The sequence below is a fragment of the Betta splendens genome, chromosome 6 (genome assembly GCF_900634795.4).
Source record: "Betta splendens chromosome 6, fBetSpl5.4, whole genome shotgun sequence".
NCBI lineage: Eukaryota > Metazoa > Chordata > Actinopteri > Anabantiformes > Osphronemidae > Betta > Betta splendens.
Window position 1 is genome coordinate 16,578,708 of NC_040886.2, and position 15,893 is coordinate 16,594,600.

Genomic DNA, 15,893 nt, shown 5'->3' on the forward strand with positions numbered 1-15,893 from the left:
GCTTCTGTCCCCAAGTGTGTGAAACCCGCAGCGCAGCTTTAAAGGTGGGCTCTTCACATCTACGCAGCACGAGGGGGTCTTTACGCTTTTGATCTCGCGTTGCCGGCACCACAAGGGTCCATTTGCACCCGGGGGCTAATGCATCGCCAGTTTCATCATGAAATATAGCAGCGTGGCCATAAACGCAGATGAAGCGCGAATGCTGGTGTAAACAAAACAGGTTTGAAAGGATTAAAAGATGTTTTGTAGATGTTTATGCGGTGGAAAAGGCATTGAAGATGTTTTCAAGCCTGGAGGATCCGTATAATGGAGAGAGGCTGTTTACATTCAGCTAATAATGCCTCCACACGACACCTCTAATCAAAGCACGCCCACTGCAGCCATTTGCCTTTCAGCAAGTGACTTAGAGGGTTCACGCCCGTCCACAGCGCTTGCATCATCATTCAGCGCCGTGCTGAAGCCAGGCAGGCTGCATGGGACTGCATGGGACTGCATGGGAGCTCGGCCGCGGGCGAGCGACGCCTCGGCGGAGGTGAGAGAGAGAGCGAGAGCCTTTTATTTGGAGCCCGCGTGACGCTGGAGGATCAGAGGAGGTCGTCTCCAATAAACAGCGTCGTGCTACAGGTGTCGCAGGTTTTCCCACAGCCGAGGTCACTCGCTCTCTCGCTCTCTCTCTCGCTTGCTCGCTCGCCCAGGGGTCCACGCCGTCCTCTCTCCCAAAGCAGATTGAATCTGTTTAAATAAAAATCATACAAACTTGTTCATTCATAGCTTCACGCGGTTTATCACATTTCACACGGCAGCTAATTTGAACATCACTGCTGACGAATTGCTTTGTCGAGTGAAGAGACTAATTGAATCGCTGTGGCTGCATCTGACGGTGAATCACCGTTGTCAAGTTATTCCTCACATGAGGGGAAGTGTTTTGAAAATACTAATTGTGTTCCCGTTTCGGCTGTCACCGAGAACGAGCAATGATTTGCCAAGCGGTTGAGTGTGAGACGGGTGAAACTGAACGTTCAGACGCCGTTCTGAGCATCCAAGCAGAAGATATTAAAGCCTTGGGGCGCGTGCTGGTGTTCATTAAATAAAGGTGAGAGTCAGAACAATCGCTAACAGTACTCGCCACAATTAAAGCCTCTCTGACTGCACACATAACTGGAACAGGAAAACTTTTCCATTGTCGCCGTGGTCTCAATAAAACACAGATAGCGGATGTAAATTCACCTCCACTCGGCGCTAAAGCGTGAGCTTAATTAGCTTCGGGAGCAGGTTTGGTGAACAAAAACATAAAGAAGCGGCGACACTGATCAAGAGAAAGGCTGCAAAGATAAAACGCCACCAGACTTGGACAACCTGATTTGTCTTTAATTAAAAGTAAAGGGTTTATTGCTGCAGAAGGCAGCTGCTGGTCTCCAAAGGCCACTCCAATTACTGAGCGAGACAAAAGGACGCGGGAGGCTGTGAATCCAGAAGAGGCCGGAGCAGGAGTCTGAGGAGGACGTGTTGCTGAGGGTGTGTTGGATTTTCACAGTGGCCCAGAAGCCACACACACGCACACACACACTCACACACACACACGCACGTACGCACTCACACACACACAAACGCACGCACACAAACGCATGCACACACACACACACGCACGCACACACGCACACACGCACACACACACACGCACACACACACACACACACACACACGCACATGGCCGCACACACACACACACGGCCGCACACACGCACACACACGGCTGCGCACACACACACACACACTTACACACACACATCTTTCACATTCACAGATACAAGAACTTGTGAATGTGTAAGTGCAGGGGTGACGGGGAGAGGCAGGATGTGATTCTGTGTGTGTGTGTGTGTGTGTGTGTGTGTGTGTGTGTGTGTGTGTGTGTGTGTGTGTGTGTGTGTGCGTGTGTGTGTGTGTGGAGGGGGGGTGAAAAGGGGCGTCCCTCTCGTGGGCCCTCCCCGGCCCTGCCCCTTCACATGGAGGAGTATCTTGTAGCAGGTCCTAAAACTGGAAACTCATTCAGTCCCCTCTGAATGGAGCGTCTTTAACGTGAGAGTGAAGGACTAAACTTCCAGCACGACGACATGAGAGCCTTGCCTTCGGTCCTGGCGGGAGCCTTCCTGACCCTGCTGCTCTCCCTCCCCGCTCCAGGTCATGGAGGTAAGTGGCTGCGTCAGCGTCCCTCTCTCTCCTCCACTTTCTCAGAGCTCTGTCCGAATCAAAGTGTGACAAACTAATGAAGCTGTGACCTGCAGACGTGGAGCCTCCGCACGTCTCTCTTCTCTCACTGTCTCTGCACCTTTGCCTCATTGCACAGCGGCGAAAGCCCTTTTTCCTTGCATGGGTCTGAGTCCAAGAAGGGAAGATGTGTGACGGCTCTGACCCCACACTGCATCTTCACTTCTTCCATCTGATGCAGCTCCTCCGCTCTCCTTCCAGCCGCGTGTGAGCGCCGGCGCGTTCACCTCCGCAATGTTTGCGTTGAGGTCCTGCTGCCAGACGTGAGCAGGCGCTGTGTTTGGGAGGTGAGCTGAGGTCCCGCCGCCGCCGGCCATGAATGGCTCTTTGAGCGCGGCAGAACCCAGAGCCGAGATGAAAGCCGCCGCGAGAGACGGGGGTCAGTGAACGCGCGGGGGCGCGTGCGGAGGGGAGGACGCACAATGGTCCCACAGAGCGCGGGGGAAGTCAGCAGCAGATGCGCCTTTATGGGAGAACGTCACACGGATGCACGGCTCCGTGCAGGTCTGTGCGTTTGGCCGATAAGAGGCTGCAGCTCATGAGCTCAGCTCAGAGCGGGGCGTTGGCAGAACGGGCCTCGGACCCGGAGCGGCCGTCGGCCTCGGGTTCTGGACGGAGGAGCGGCCTCGTCTCAGGCGCCGGATCAGAGAGACCCGGCTTTTCTGTGATGTGTTCGCTGCACGTTGGAAAAGCCGACGCCCCGGCCGAGCAGCGGGCAAAGGTTTTGCCTCAATCTGTGCTAGAACCTTCCTGGAGGTCTTTTCCGGTCGAGGCGAATGCGAGTTTTCCGCTAATCAAAGTCATGGCAAAGTAATAGAGGAAAAACTTTACGGGAGAACAATTTCTCCTCATCTAATTATGTGCTGGCACTACCCTCACTGCCTCAGTGTGAACAGCTCTCACCCACTGACCCTGGAGAACAAGATGCTAATGTTGACCAGATGTACCAAGTCACTGATTAGATTTTGGATCTCATTTGCGGCACAGAATCCCTGGCACCGGCTGTCGGGGGACGCCGTTAGCGGCGCCCGGGGAGCGCGGAGGGTTTGATCGTGAGGCTGTTACGACGTCCAGACTCCTGGACGCTCTTGAATTAGCATCCTTCAGTAGCGGCGCGCTCACCTTTTCCAAAGCCCTCGCACGGCGGCTCAAGTGTTTTGAATCACTGAGTCAGAGGAAGCGTCAGGATGCAGCGTGAGCGAGTGTTGAATAATGAAGGGAATGAATTCATTTCAGCTTTCTGCTGTTCTGTTCTGCAGCCACGTGACTCACGTCTCTAAAATCAACCCGTCTTTATCGTCGCGCGTCGGAAATAGGACTTGACATGTTTCTGTTCGGAGGCTCCACAGCAGCAGCAGCTCTGCATCAACGCTGCCTGCAACCGCCACTTTACCGGGGTTTGAAACCTTAGCAAGGCACTTATTTGCTCGCCTTCAACTGCTGACACGTTGTTTGGAGCCCGTTTCCTTCGGTGGAAACACAAAGTTTGTGGATGTGTTTGGAAGTTGGCTGCTCCTCTGGAGCCACGTCTGCTGACACTCCCCTCTGTTAGTCAAACAGTGTGAACACTTAATGACTTCTTTCTTGCCCCATTACCGACCTTTCAGCAACATCTTTTTGTTTGTTGTCTTTTGTTTTCTGAAAATCCATTTATAACACTTTGCCATCGCTTAAGACATAAATGTGACCCGACAGATGAGCAGACGGGCAGACAGAAGAAATGGAGGGAAAACAAAAGTGCTGTCCGGCTCTGCTGACAGAGCTAATGATGCTGTGTGTGTAGCCGCCGGGACGTGTGGCGCGAAGAAGCAATGTAAACACAATTATGGCCTTAAATTGCTGACCTGACTCATAATAAGACACAACATCCACAACAAACGCGTCTCCTAGTTAGTGCACACGACAGCCAGCGTTTCAGAAAAGCTTTGTCTCTGGATGCGTTTGCATTTTCAATTGCGGCGCTTAATGAGGGCATTTGCATCTCGGGACCGCGTGCGATGGCGCCACTGTCCCCGGAGCGTGGCGTCGCTATGGCAACGGGAGGAGAAACAAACATGGAGCTGGGCTTCGTGGGGCGGTGTGCGCACGGCGTCCGTGTGTTGAGCGTCGGGTTCTGCCGGTCCCGCGCCGCGACCCGCCGCTCACCCCTCACTTTAAACACAACGCCGCTCCAGAGCAGAAACGAAATGGGACATTCGGAGTGAATCCAAACAAGAAGATGTGAGTGTTTGTACCTGCGCGGTAGAACATAGAGGCCCAGTCCGCTCCTGTTCTGCACCAAGGCCTCATGAGTCCAAACGGCCCAAAACAAGTGGTTCCGCGTAGGTGTGAGGTCATTTCAACACATTGTTAAGAATATATGGGCTCAGGTCTGCACACAGTATGACTGAAATGGAGCAGACACAGAAGCTCTTTGCATTTCTTGTAAAACTTAAGTGCTGTGTGAGTCATTTGTCTACTTTGGAAGGTCTCCTGCTCATCGACGAGTTTGTCCTTTTAGCCGCGTGAAAATGAGACTCCCATAAAACCAGCGAGCGCGAGGCCTGTTCAATATTGATACCGCCTCTAATATAATATAACCTCGCTCACTTCTGCCTGCCTGATGTTTTATCCCGGCATTCTGAGAAATAAAAGTTTCAGTGAGTCAAGGTTTCTGAACTTTTTTTTTTCTTTTGAATTCTGGCCTCGGGCAAACAGCATCGCATGAATCCAAAGTTATCTGTGTGCAACCTGCCCCTCTGCACAGTCAGGTTCCACATCTGCCCCTCTGCACAGTCAGGTTCCACATCTGCCCCGCTGCAGCCGCCGAGTCCAGCGCCGCTGCTCCAGTAGAACCCGCAGGCTGCTGCTCACAGGCTGCTCACTTATACATGATGTCACTGAAGTGCAGCGACAGACCTGCTTTCATGGGTTTGTCTGTTGGAGGAAAAGTCCAAAAAGTGGTTTATTGTCCTGTGATTTACTAGAAACGGGAGCGTTTTGTCCATGGTAACAGAGCGTCTGTTGGATCAAAGTTCAACCAAAAAGTAGCTTTACCCTTTGTCTTCAGTTTGGCGTCTGACTGAATTTGCAGAAGTAGCCGCCTCCTGATTATCAACTGCCCGGGGCCTCCAGACTCTCCAGGGTCCCAAAGGCTCCACGTTTTCACCGCCTGCTTGATCGTTTGGACTAATTTGTGGTGTTTGTGCGATGGTTTTCTAATCCTGCATGCGCTGCCACCGCACAAGATCGCAGGTTTTGAATTACAAAATCTCATGACCCTGACTCGCACATGCATCCGTAGACAAATCGAGTTTTTTTTCAGGCCGTTTTGTGATAACACAGAACACAGTCCTTCATGTTTTAAAAGCAAATTGCTCGTTATAGCGAATGCAAGAAAGAAAGAAGGCCAGAAGTGTCACAGGCCTACAGATGTGCCAGATGTGCGACATCTGAGCGATTCTTCCTCGCTTTTACTCGCATTGTTGTCACACTAAAGACTTCAAACGCATATCTCAATTCTCAACGTGATGCAAGAACACTGACAAAAAGACATGTCCCTCGCCTCAGAGCCGATACACTTCCTGGCAGATGATCTTTCCCACATTACTCTCTTTGAGGTTGCTGGCTGTCAGTGCAGGCTGCACTGAGGATGTTTTAGGGCCATGGAGTCCTCAGGGCAGGCAGACAGCCCACACACATGCCCTGGGTGTGTACACAAAGAGGTTCCTGTACATAAACACACCCCCAGATGCAGCCCTGGGGTGAAGGGTCGTCTCACGATGTTGGTTTAACCCCTTCCTCGTCAATCAGATAAGCCGGTGGTCCGGACTGGTCCACGCTCAGATTTCAAGTCCGTGGAAGAGGCAATTTGAGATTCCAAATTGTGTAGGTAATTAGTGTGTTTACCTTGTCGCCGTGCAGTTTGAGGCACACAGTCACCAAGAACAGCAGCAGCAGCAGCAGCAGCAGCAGCAGCAGGGAGACAGACCTTTTAGTGTTTAACAAATGCACCAAAGCACATTTTGACCTAAACTACAAATGTTCATCAGGACACCGTGGACCCGTCCTCTGGCAGCCATGACAGTGTAGTGAGAATGTAGAAGGACGGATAGGATCAGCAGAAGCAGAGGCAGGCTGGCAGCACCAGGACTGCGCCCTTGGCCAAAAGCTGGAGATGCTCACAATCACTGGAGGAGACGCCATTTGCGATATCGTTGAGAAAATCCAGCCCTCGAAGCCTCAAAGGACGGATATGGACGAGAATAAGATTACGACTGATTTCTAAAACATCTTAAATGTAATGACTGTAGAATCAGAGTTGATTTCAGAAGGAACAAAAGGGAGAAATAGCAGCTGGCTGGTCGGTACGTCAGGGTACCTGCAGGACCGCTGGGCCTCGGCGTTAACGAGCCCAGCGTTCGTTACGACCCTGAAACAGACAGACTTATATCTCAGCCCGACGCGTCAGCTGGAGCGTGTGTTTATTTTTGATAAGAGCTGTTGGGGAGTTTAGTGCCCAAAACGAAAACTCCAGAGAAAATTCTCATCATCACAGAACTGCCAAGTTTTCAATAAGCAGGAATTATGCATGACCAGATGTCTCGATATGAGTGGCCTCTGTGGGCTTCTGCCTTTATTTTCATTTTTTTAAGAGAATAGTCTGTTTCATCATTTTTGTGGGATGAAAAGGAATGTGTTTAACTCTGCTGCCATTGTTTCTCTTATCCACTGAAAATAAATTGTCAAAATAAATGATTTTCATGGAACAACTCGACTTGGCTTCCCTAGAAATGTTTTTTTTTTTTATTTCGAACGCTACCATACAAGAGAAAATCTGCAACATCATATGATATTAATTATTATCTCAATTGGATTTCGAACAGTGTGTCCTTTGTTGGACAGCCTGCGAAGCATGTAATGATGCCCTCGCCGGTGGAAGCAGACTGAGGTGGCCCGTGGGTAACAAAGGCCGCTAAGCCACTGGAAAACAGCGTGAATCATGGGAAATATTTCCAGCCACGAGCGGCCTCATGTGAAACGTGTTAGGAAAAGGCCTGGGGTTTCCTCCCCAACATCTGGAGTCGGCTTGGCCCGTCTGCAGCGGCCGGTGCCGCGGGCTTCACTCAAGCTGTCCCTCATGAGTTTCTTGCCTAATATAGACAAAACAACTGCAACTGAGCGCGTCACATTAGTCAGCGCTCAAAGAATGTCCACCGTTGGCTCCGCGGCGGACAGCGGCTTGTTCTCTCACTTCGATCTGTTTGGCAGCATTTAAACAGTGACTTGCATTAAGGATAGCTTCAGTGTGTGATTCCTGGGAGGCCTGATGCATTTCAGATGCCGGTTTCCTGTTTGTACGTGTCCAGCAGAGACAGTAGCTTCCACATGAATATGACTCACCCACTTTATATATAGAGGAATCCTCTGAGAGTGCGGGTGACTCCTTCCAGCCCAGAGGGCTGTGACTCACAAGGCTGCGCTGGTTCATCATGAGACTTCAGACTGCAAGCTAATAATTTGTTTGTGCTGCTAATTAGTTCACCTTTGTCAGATGTTTTTGGCTTTCGATTCATGATAGGATTGAGTTTTAGCCACGGGTTTTCGCTTTGAAGACGAGGCTTTGAGAATCTGCCAAACACCTGACACCTGATGCATAGGAAAAGTGTTTATTATTTTCCATGATGATTTTGGTTGTGTGGAATAAATATGAAGACCTCGGGTTTCTTCCACATCGCTCGCCTCATCATTCCCACGTGACAGCGGGAGGCTGCAGTTAGAAGACACTTTTCACAGCATGCTGACGTGAAACCATCCTGCTGAAAATCTTCATCAGCACCGTCGAGGGAGCACGAAGCGTAATTTGATGCCAGACAGCCTCATTACAGGCAGGTTCGGGCAGAATCCAGGGGGCTGGGGAGCGCACCAGGCCCGGGTTCTGGCAAACGACTGCGCCGGATAAATATAGCCAGACGTGAGCGAGGACCAACAAAAGAGCGCGTTGCTTCACATGGAGCTGAGGAAATGTGGAAATGTGGAGGAAAGGATCCAGGGTGGGGACCAGTGTGTGTGTGTGTGTGTGTGTGTGTGTGTGTGTGTGTGTGTGTGTGTGTGTGTGTGTGTGTGTGTGTGTGTGTGTGTGTGTGTGCGTGTGTGTGTGTGTGTGCGTGCGCTGTGGCTCACAAAGATCCACAAACTTAAGGGTCCGGAGCAGATGTCGTCATCGCGCTGGTCTGCGGGCTTAAAATAACCATAGAAAATAATGAAGTTGGATGTGACTGACTGTACGGACTCACAGTAGCGAGCAACAGGGAACAGCTGCACAGTGGTGCCGCTGCCTCGCCGAGCCAGACAACCGAGCGCCTTGTGCAATCATGTGTTGAATCTTTCACACAGTTATGGCAAAACGGATGCTGGAAGTTTCATAAAGTATTGTGAAGTGAGCAGAAACTCAACTCAACAGCATGAATTCAACTAAATGTGTTCTGATTAGAGTCATTTACTAATTATTGCTGAAACACATAGAAACAGTTGTGACAGAGGCAACAATGTTAGAGCTCTAACACAGTTACCCTAAAATTTATAGCAATGCATTCTGGGTAAATCTGGCATCACACGGTAACGCCAATCTTGCTGCACAGATATTCTTTGTATTAGATGGATCAAGATGGTTTAACCTCCATCCTAAAAACAAATCAATGAATTCGGCTCCAACAGTAACCTGTTGCACATTAAGTTCAACTCAACATAAAATCCACTTCATCTTTGTCAGAAACAACAACAAAAGCCTGAGTCTTTGTGCGACCGACAGCAGCAGCTCAACGCAGTAGAGTAAACAAATGAGCGGCCAAACCAGCAGCGATGCAGATGACAGAGGGACGAAGGAACCGAGAACAACCTGTATTTTAGAGGGCGGCTCTGCAGCCTGACGTGCGGCACCGGTCCAGGTTTGGTCACGGGACGCGGTCCCTGAGGAACGCCGGCGCTGAGCGGCCGCGACTCGGAGCGTCCCGTCACCTCACGGCCAAAACGCATTCCTGGGCGCCGCGCTGGGGCCGAGAGCAGCTCCGTCCCGTCCTATGAGCTCAGGTGCAGCATCAGCCCTCAATCAACAGCTTCCAGCGGAGGCACCGCTCGTTTGCAGTTTCCACTCAAGGAAACCAGAAGCAGCTGGGTGGCAACTAGCTGAAGGCGCGCCTGAGGGAGAGAAGACCTGTTTCACTGGCGTCCTCACTCGCTAACTGTATATTAATTCATTATAACAACAAGACGCTCCTGCTGTGGCTCTGTAACACTGAGCTTTGTAGATATGAGCAAAGGAAACAGAGTCAAGAAAACGAAACCTGCACAGCGACAACAATTTAGTTTGTGAAAAGCTGAAACCCTAGAGGTGAATGCTTCAAACCATCTGTCCCGTCCGAGGCTGACTGTTTAGTGGGTCCACTGATGAAAGGAGACACCGTAGCAACGCTAACGTGAGGAGAGAGAGCCCTTCAGATGGTGTAATGGTGACAGAGGTCAAAGGTTAAAACCGAGGCCTGTTTGAATCACTACACGCTGAACATCTCCCTGTGATTCGACGTCACTGTCGTTTTCAAGCTCGTTTTACAGCTTCGGAAAACTTCGTCCAGCGTTTTCCATCGGAACGAGATGCGACCCGTCGTGGTTAGAAATGTAAAGGTGAAGGTGAAGCCCTGAGCTGCTCCTCCGTCTCTGCAGCGGTAAAGAATCGTGGGTCATGTCTGGTGTCGCGTGTTGCTGCAGAGCGGTCTCAGCGTCATACAACACACTGTTACTTGTGAGCACAAATATTTTCCTGGCAGCAATGAGTGGAATCGCTGCGTTCAGCGCGGCGCCAAATGGTGGATTTCATTCCCAGACGTTGTTGAACATGGTTGTCGAGCAGACGAGTGCGTGCTGGTGTGTTGAGGCTGGACGTGGACGGGTCCCGCCTCCCGAGGCGCTCGCCTGATAAGTAAAAAGGAGAGCTTTTAATTATGTCGCTAATTGAGGAAGAGTAAACAGTAAAATGAATCACTTTGATAACAATGATTGAAATTGCGTGTAATCAGGAATAAGCCTTAATAATGGATCATTGATTAGGCCTAATCATGAACATCCTATTAGTGGCTGCACAATCTGAGCACAAAGAGACTCACTTCAGGCCTCCTCAGCCCGAAACACGCGGAACCCGTTCTCAGCGGTTCAGTGGAAACGACGACGCAGCAAATCAGAGAGAAGTCCTCAACAGCTGCACGGAGCTGCTGGAGAACATCTGCTCACGTGACCTCCTCCACAGGATGGAGCACGGATGAGTGTGCGACGCTGCACTGTCATCACGCGCTCACGCGCAGTGTTTGGCTTTATTTCCCCTGGATCGACTCTGACAGGTTGACAGTGATGGTATTTTGAGTGTCTTGTGTTCGTGCCCACAGGGGAGACTCAGTCCCTGCATCTTTTCTCAAAGCAACGCTCCCACCGCTGGAAAAATTCCCCAAATGTTTGTGGTTTATTATGAACAATGTGTACAGAAGGAGCTGTGCCTTTGTAGTCGTACCAGAGTCCTGCAGCAGCAGCCATGTGGGCTCAGATACGCTGTTTGAAGCCCTTCCATATGGAAATGTGCTGATTCGCTATCAGACGTACAGTATGATGCGTTCACTTACAGTACCTGGAGCGGAGCAGACGTCCTCATGCGAGTCATAGGCTGCGAATGTCGTCTCCATGTGAACGGTGAACGGTGCTGACGCCTGAATCACAGCCAGGTCACAAACTCCCTGCGAGACAGAAAAGAGGGAGACGAACGCGTGTCGCTCGGCCGACGCTTTAACGTTAGAGACCAAGCAGCCTGTTGAAGCACAGAGGCTGTGCAGACGCTCGCTGTGTGGAGGACGCTGGACGTCTGAACAGAACCGGCCCGACCCGCACTGTCGCTACGTGTCCTGTGTCCTAATGAGCCACAGCCTGTGGTTCTGGGGCCTCGCAGCCAACTCGCTCTCATCTCCACCTGAGGCCGCTGAAGTCGGACCTTCGCAGCATGAACCACTACCTCCTTTGGAACCCTGTCACTCAAGATACAATCGAACTATTGTGCGTTGGCTGCTTCGGCTCATGCAGTCTGCTGGCTTGGAAAGCACACAAGTATTTTTATGAAAACGCATCAGACACGCATTCTGTGCTTTGTAGTGCTGCATTCTGGATGCATTTATTTCCCTGGGCCGTCAGTGAATCCAGCGCATATGCAGAACATCTGAACGCCAGCTGGATGCTATCGGATGTCTTTGGCAGGAACCGGCAACGCAGTCAGAAATACATTTGGGTGAAATTCCCAAATTCAATTCCTCCACCTCGTTTGAACTCTAATGAACAACTGTAAACGCATTCATAGCTAAAGGACAGCTCTTATTGTGAAAAGCCTGGACGTGTGCTGTTAGGTGTTTACATTTTCACATTCCAGCAGCGGAGCTAAGGTTTGATGCTGCACATTCCTGGTCATTTCACTGTTTACTGCGTTCTCCAGGAGGCTCCTCGTCCTCATTACGCTCACTTGCATTAACGCCTTGCTGCACGTTGCGCGGCTCCACCCCCCACGGAGCAGCTGTCACTCAGAGCTGCCTCCTAGTTTAACTCCGGCCTCTCATTGACTGGCTGTCACTGCCACATCAGATGAGCGCAGTGGCTAAAAATAAAAGGCATTATTAAGGTCTTATGAAGCTGCTGTCGCACAGAGAGTGACGCTGTTGGAAACAAGACCAACGCCCTGACTCTGCGCCAAGGCCTTCTGGTGAAACAGCAGATCAGACGCTTCCTTCCCCCAAAATACATTTCTCGCTGCTCACCAGAAAATCTCCTCATCCCACTGGGTACAAAGCGTACCTCCTCTTTGAGTCTTTCTTTCCATTTGTCCTCTGCTGCCGTTAGTCAAGTGTCGGTTGGAGCGGCTCCTTGAATACACAAAGGCTCCTTTTACAGTAGCCGCCTGAAAAACGGGTTCCTGTAGCGTTTGTTGGGTTTGCTGTTCTGGAGGGAGGCGGTTTCCTGCTCAGAGACGCCGGGATTGGACGGCCCCTCCCTTCCCGCTGCCCGGAGCCCCTCATTTCTTAAGAAAGCCTCCTTCTCTGCGATCCAAACCCACGTCAAAGCTTGGCAGAGTCAGGGGACGAACGCAGTGGAAGCGTATAAACACATTCCATGTCATGGACCGCACGGAGCCGCGCCGCGTTGAAACCCATGTGTGCGACTCGGCTTTTCCGAGGTCCCGTCGGCTCGGTGCGAGTCTCCCACACCCTGCACGAAGCCCTGCACGAAGCCCTGCACGAAGCCCAGAACTCACCCGCTGCCACTTTGTCATCGACAGCCCAGTTGTTTGAAGATTTAGGAGATTGGGGTTAACATAAATTATCTCTGGAGCTGCTTAGTCGGCGTTCTGTGCGTCGGAGCCGTGAACCACTCTCCTCGTGGCAGGTAGAAATGATGGAGACTCCTTAAGAGACCAGAGAACTCCTTAACTGCTACTTAGGAGGAGTCTCCAGCACGTAGCGACGCCGGCGTCGCTCCTGTCATTAGGCTGCTTCACACTGGGGAGCCACCGGTGATAACTGCACTTTACAAGTGCAGCGCTCAAGGGCACCTGGCTGGAAACGACGGCCCAGCAGCTCATTTAGGAGCCGGAGCCGACGTCCCTGCAGCCGTAAAGCCTCCTCCACCGCCTTCACGCTGCCGCAGCAGCACGTGCACAAGCCTTCGTTTGCCATCTATTCACTTGTCACACTGTTTGCCTGAATGGATTGAATTGTGTGTGTCACTGTCTTATTCGGGGATTGGACGGAGCTGGTGTTTGTGGAGAAGCCTCGTGTGTGCGTCCATCTGAAGCATTAGAGCGAATAGATGAGTCACAGAATTTAAGCTTCTTACTTCTGTTTTTGCCAATTCGGTTCCGCTGGGTTATTTTTAACCATATTTGAAATCATTCGTTGTTGCATGGAGAAGCATTAAACAAACGTGTTTGAAATGAACATACTGTAATGAAGAAACCTTTCTGTGATGGCAACCGTCGCGTATTGGGTGGAATTAGTGATGTTCTCGCAGCTAAATCAGGCCGTGAGCGTCAGTTTGTGTGGCACCGCTGGAACCCACGAACCGCAGCACCCGTCAGGTCGTGTTTGGACAAAGCTGCCGTGCAGTTGACATTAGAGGCTTTAAAATAGCAGCTTCAACAAGTGGAGCAGACTGGGGAGATGCATCTGTGCCAGATGCAGAGCCACACCCTTCACATGACTCAAGACAGGGACCACGGAGTCATGCCTCTGCAGCCGCCCTAGCGTCAGCAGCTCAACAATGGAGCTTTTGAGTGTGAGACAAACACAGGCTCAGCTCATGCTAACTATTGAAGCTGCTGCCATCGCTGGGCACCGGCACATTATTCAATTAAGTGCAGTATGAACCAGCGCCACAGGTGGGCTGCCAATAAGCACAGCGCTGTGGCTCTTTTTATAGTGATTCCATCTAAATGAGGTCACAAACGAGTTACCTGAACCTCCCTGAACGCGGAGGCGTCGCCACAAACGGCTGTGAGTGCAGATGGGATTCTGTGGGACTGAGGGGGATGAGGTGCCTGTCCTGACCTTGCTGGGGATCGTCTCTGCCTATAAAAGCCATCTCATGATCCCTCAAAGTCAGTTAAAACTGAACCATGTGAAGAGTCGCGGCATCAAAACCATCCTTTTGTCTTTCGACCTGTGCTTGTTATTAAGCCTCGGGTTGAGTCCGGGCGCGGGCACCGAATGGCTCACAAATTGCTTCAAAGGGATTGAGTTGCTGGAATCAAAGTGAGGCGGCAAACTCGAAAAGAGATAGAAATGATATCACCCACACGCATGATGGGAAAAACCGCTAATGAGTCTTTATGAATGTCTGACCCTAATAAGAGCATAATCATATTGGGAGCTGTGAAATCACATGTTCACCCATTAGCCACAGAAACACGCTGCTCAGTGTCTCCGATTAGTCCAAGGAGCTCCCAAAGGGGCCGTTAGCATGCGCACTCCAGAACACATTCAAATCCAGAGGATTTTAATTACTCTCAGATAGCTTTCAAGTGGGTTAGCTTATGTTGTTTGGATGGAGAATTAATGGTTTTTTAAGCTGTTTTCATTTCATCTGCAAACTGAAAGCGGCGTAAACACGCAGACGACAACAGCAGGTGATTTCGGTAGCAGTTCCTTTAATGATTAAACATCCCAAACATTAACTGCATGGAGCCCCACTCACAGCCGCCCTTTGAACATGTGCTGCTTCTGACGATCAGCTGATGAGGGGATTCACTGGCGGAATTCACGGCAGCGTCTAGTTTCTCTGTTTGTCAAGGATGAGCTGTGCTGTGACAGACAGGGTCTGTAAACTATAGAAGCTGCGTTTGTTTGTGTGATGTTTGTCTGACGTTGGCGACATAAGCTTCGAAGGAGCCGTTGCCAGCGCCGCAGATCATGCAGATCTGTGAAATGCTCCGAAAGCTAATCCTGAGATTTATGGTTATTACACCCGCTGGCGTGGAGTCTGATCTTCCTGTGAGGTACCAGATGCAGCGCGTGCGTGTTCATGTGCAGGTTTGCTGACGAGCACAGACCCACAGCTGCAGACGCTTCGGACTCGCCGGCTCGGACGCGTCCTGTCCCATATTCTCCATGCATTGTAGGTCAGCGTACATCATCTCCGCTCACATGATCCAAGGAGAGAACGGAAAAGCTGAGCGTCACACTCTTCCTCTCCCACAATGAGCCAGATGGAAGTTAATGCACGATAATTCCCTTCCTGGACGAAGCCCAAATAGCTTCATACTGTACGCGCACGCAGCCGAGCCAAGCATCCAGCCGGCTCCGGTGTCGAGTAATGAGTCACAATGAATGTCCCAAGCTCAGGTGGAAGCTCTGGCTCCATCAGTGGGATCATTTCTTACAGCGCTGCTCTGTGTGGGCTTCGGCTTCAGTTTACTTTAACAGCAGCCCTATTACACAGTCTGTGGCTGTGAGCGAGCCGAGGAAGTCATACATCAATGGGCATTGATTAAAGTGAATCACTGTGAACAGCAGCCGAACCAGGCGAGATGTAATATTAAAATATCAATTTCTAATTGGATTAAAGTGACTAAAGTGGAGCTGCGTCACAGAGGATGGTCCCATTTGCTGACTGACCTCACACTGATTCCTTCTACTTCTAATACGTGGCTTTATTGCACATTGGAATTGGAAGGAATGATGACGATGATGTAGTTGTTGGTGCAATTTAATCATCAGAAACGTCGCCGCTGCTTTGTGAACTCGAACCTTGAGGATCCATGAACTGTCACAGTGGAGTTGACGCAGCTTTAAATAGCGAACGGCACCAGTCCGCTTTGGGCCGGTTCACGAAGGCCTGCAGACGCGCGGCACCGCTCGCTGCCAATGTCGGCCAAATGACAGCGTGTTGAGCACATGTTCATAGAACATTAGAAGGGAAATGGAGAAGAAAGGAGGTGAAGGACAGGACGTTTGCTCCAGAAGGGACCATTAGAGGTAATAGCGTGGCTCACGTCCTCTCATCCGCAGGGAGTAAGAGCAGAGAAGTAGACTCTTTAATGACATTCATTTACATACAGTAGTGTGTTTTAAACA

At 50.7% G+C, this 15,893-nt stretch overlaps 1 protein-coding gene across 1 annotated transcript in view; it reads left to right on the top strand.

Annotated features, from left to right (window-relative positions):
- The first annotated feature begins 1,937 nt into the window (after positions 1-1,937).
- Positions 1,938-15,893, top strand: part of cspg4 (chondroitin sulfate proteoglycan 4) — a 41,776-nt gene continuing 27,820 nt past the window's right edge. Inside the window, exon 1 of the mRNA XM_029154424.3 lies at positions 1,938-2,187. Coding sequence (XP_029010257.1) covers positions 2,112-2,187 — 76 coding nt within the window. The 5' untranslated portion in view covers positions 1,938-2,111. The remainder of the gene's footprint in view (positions 2,188-15,893) is intronic.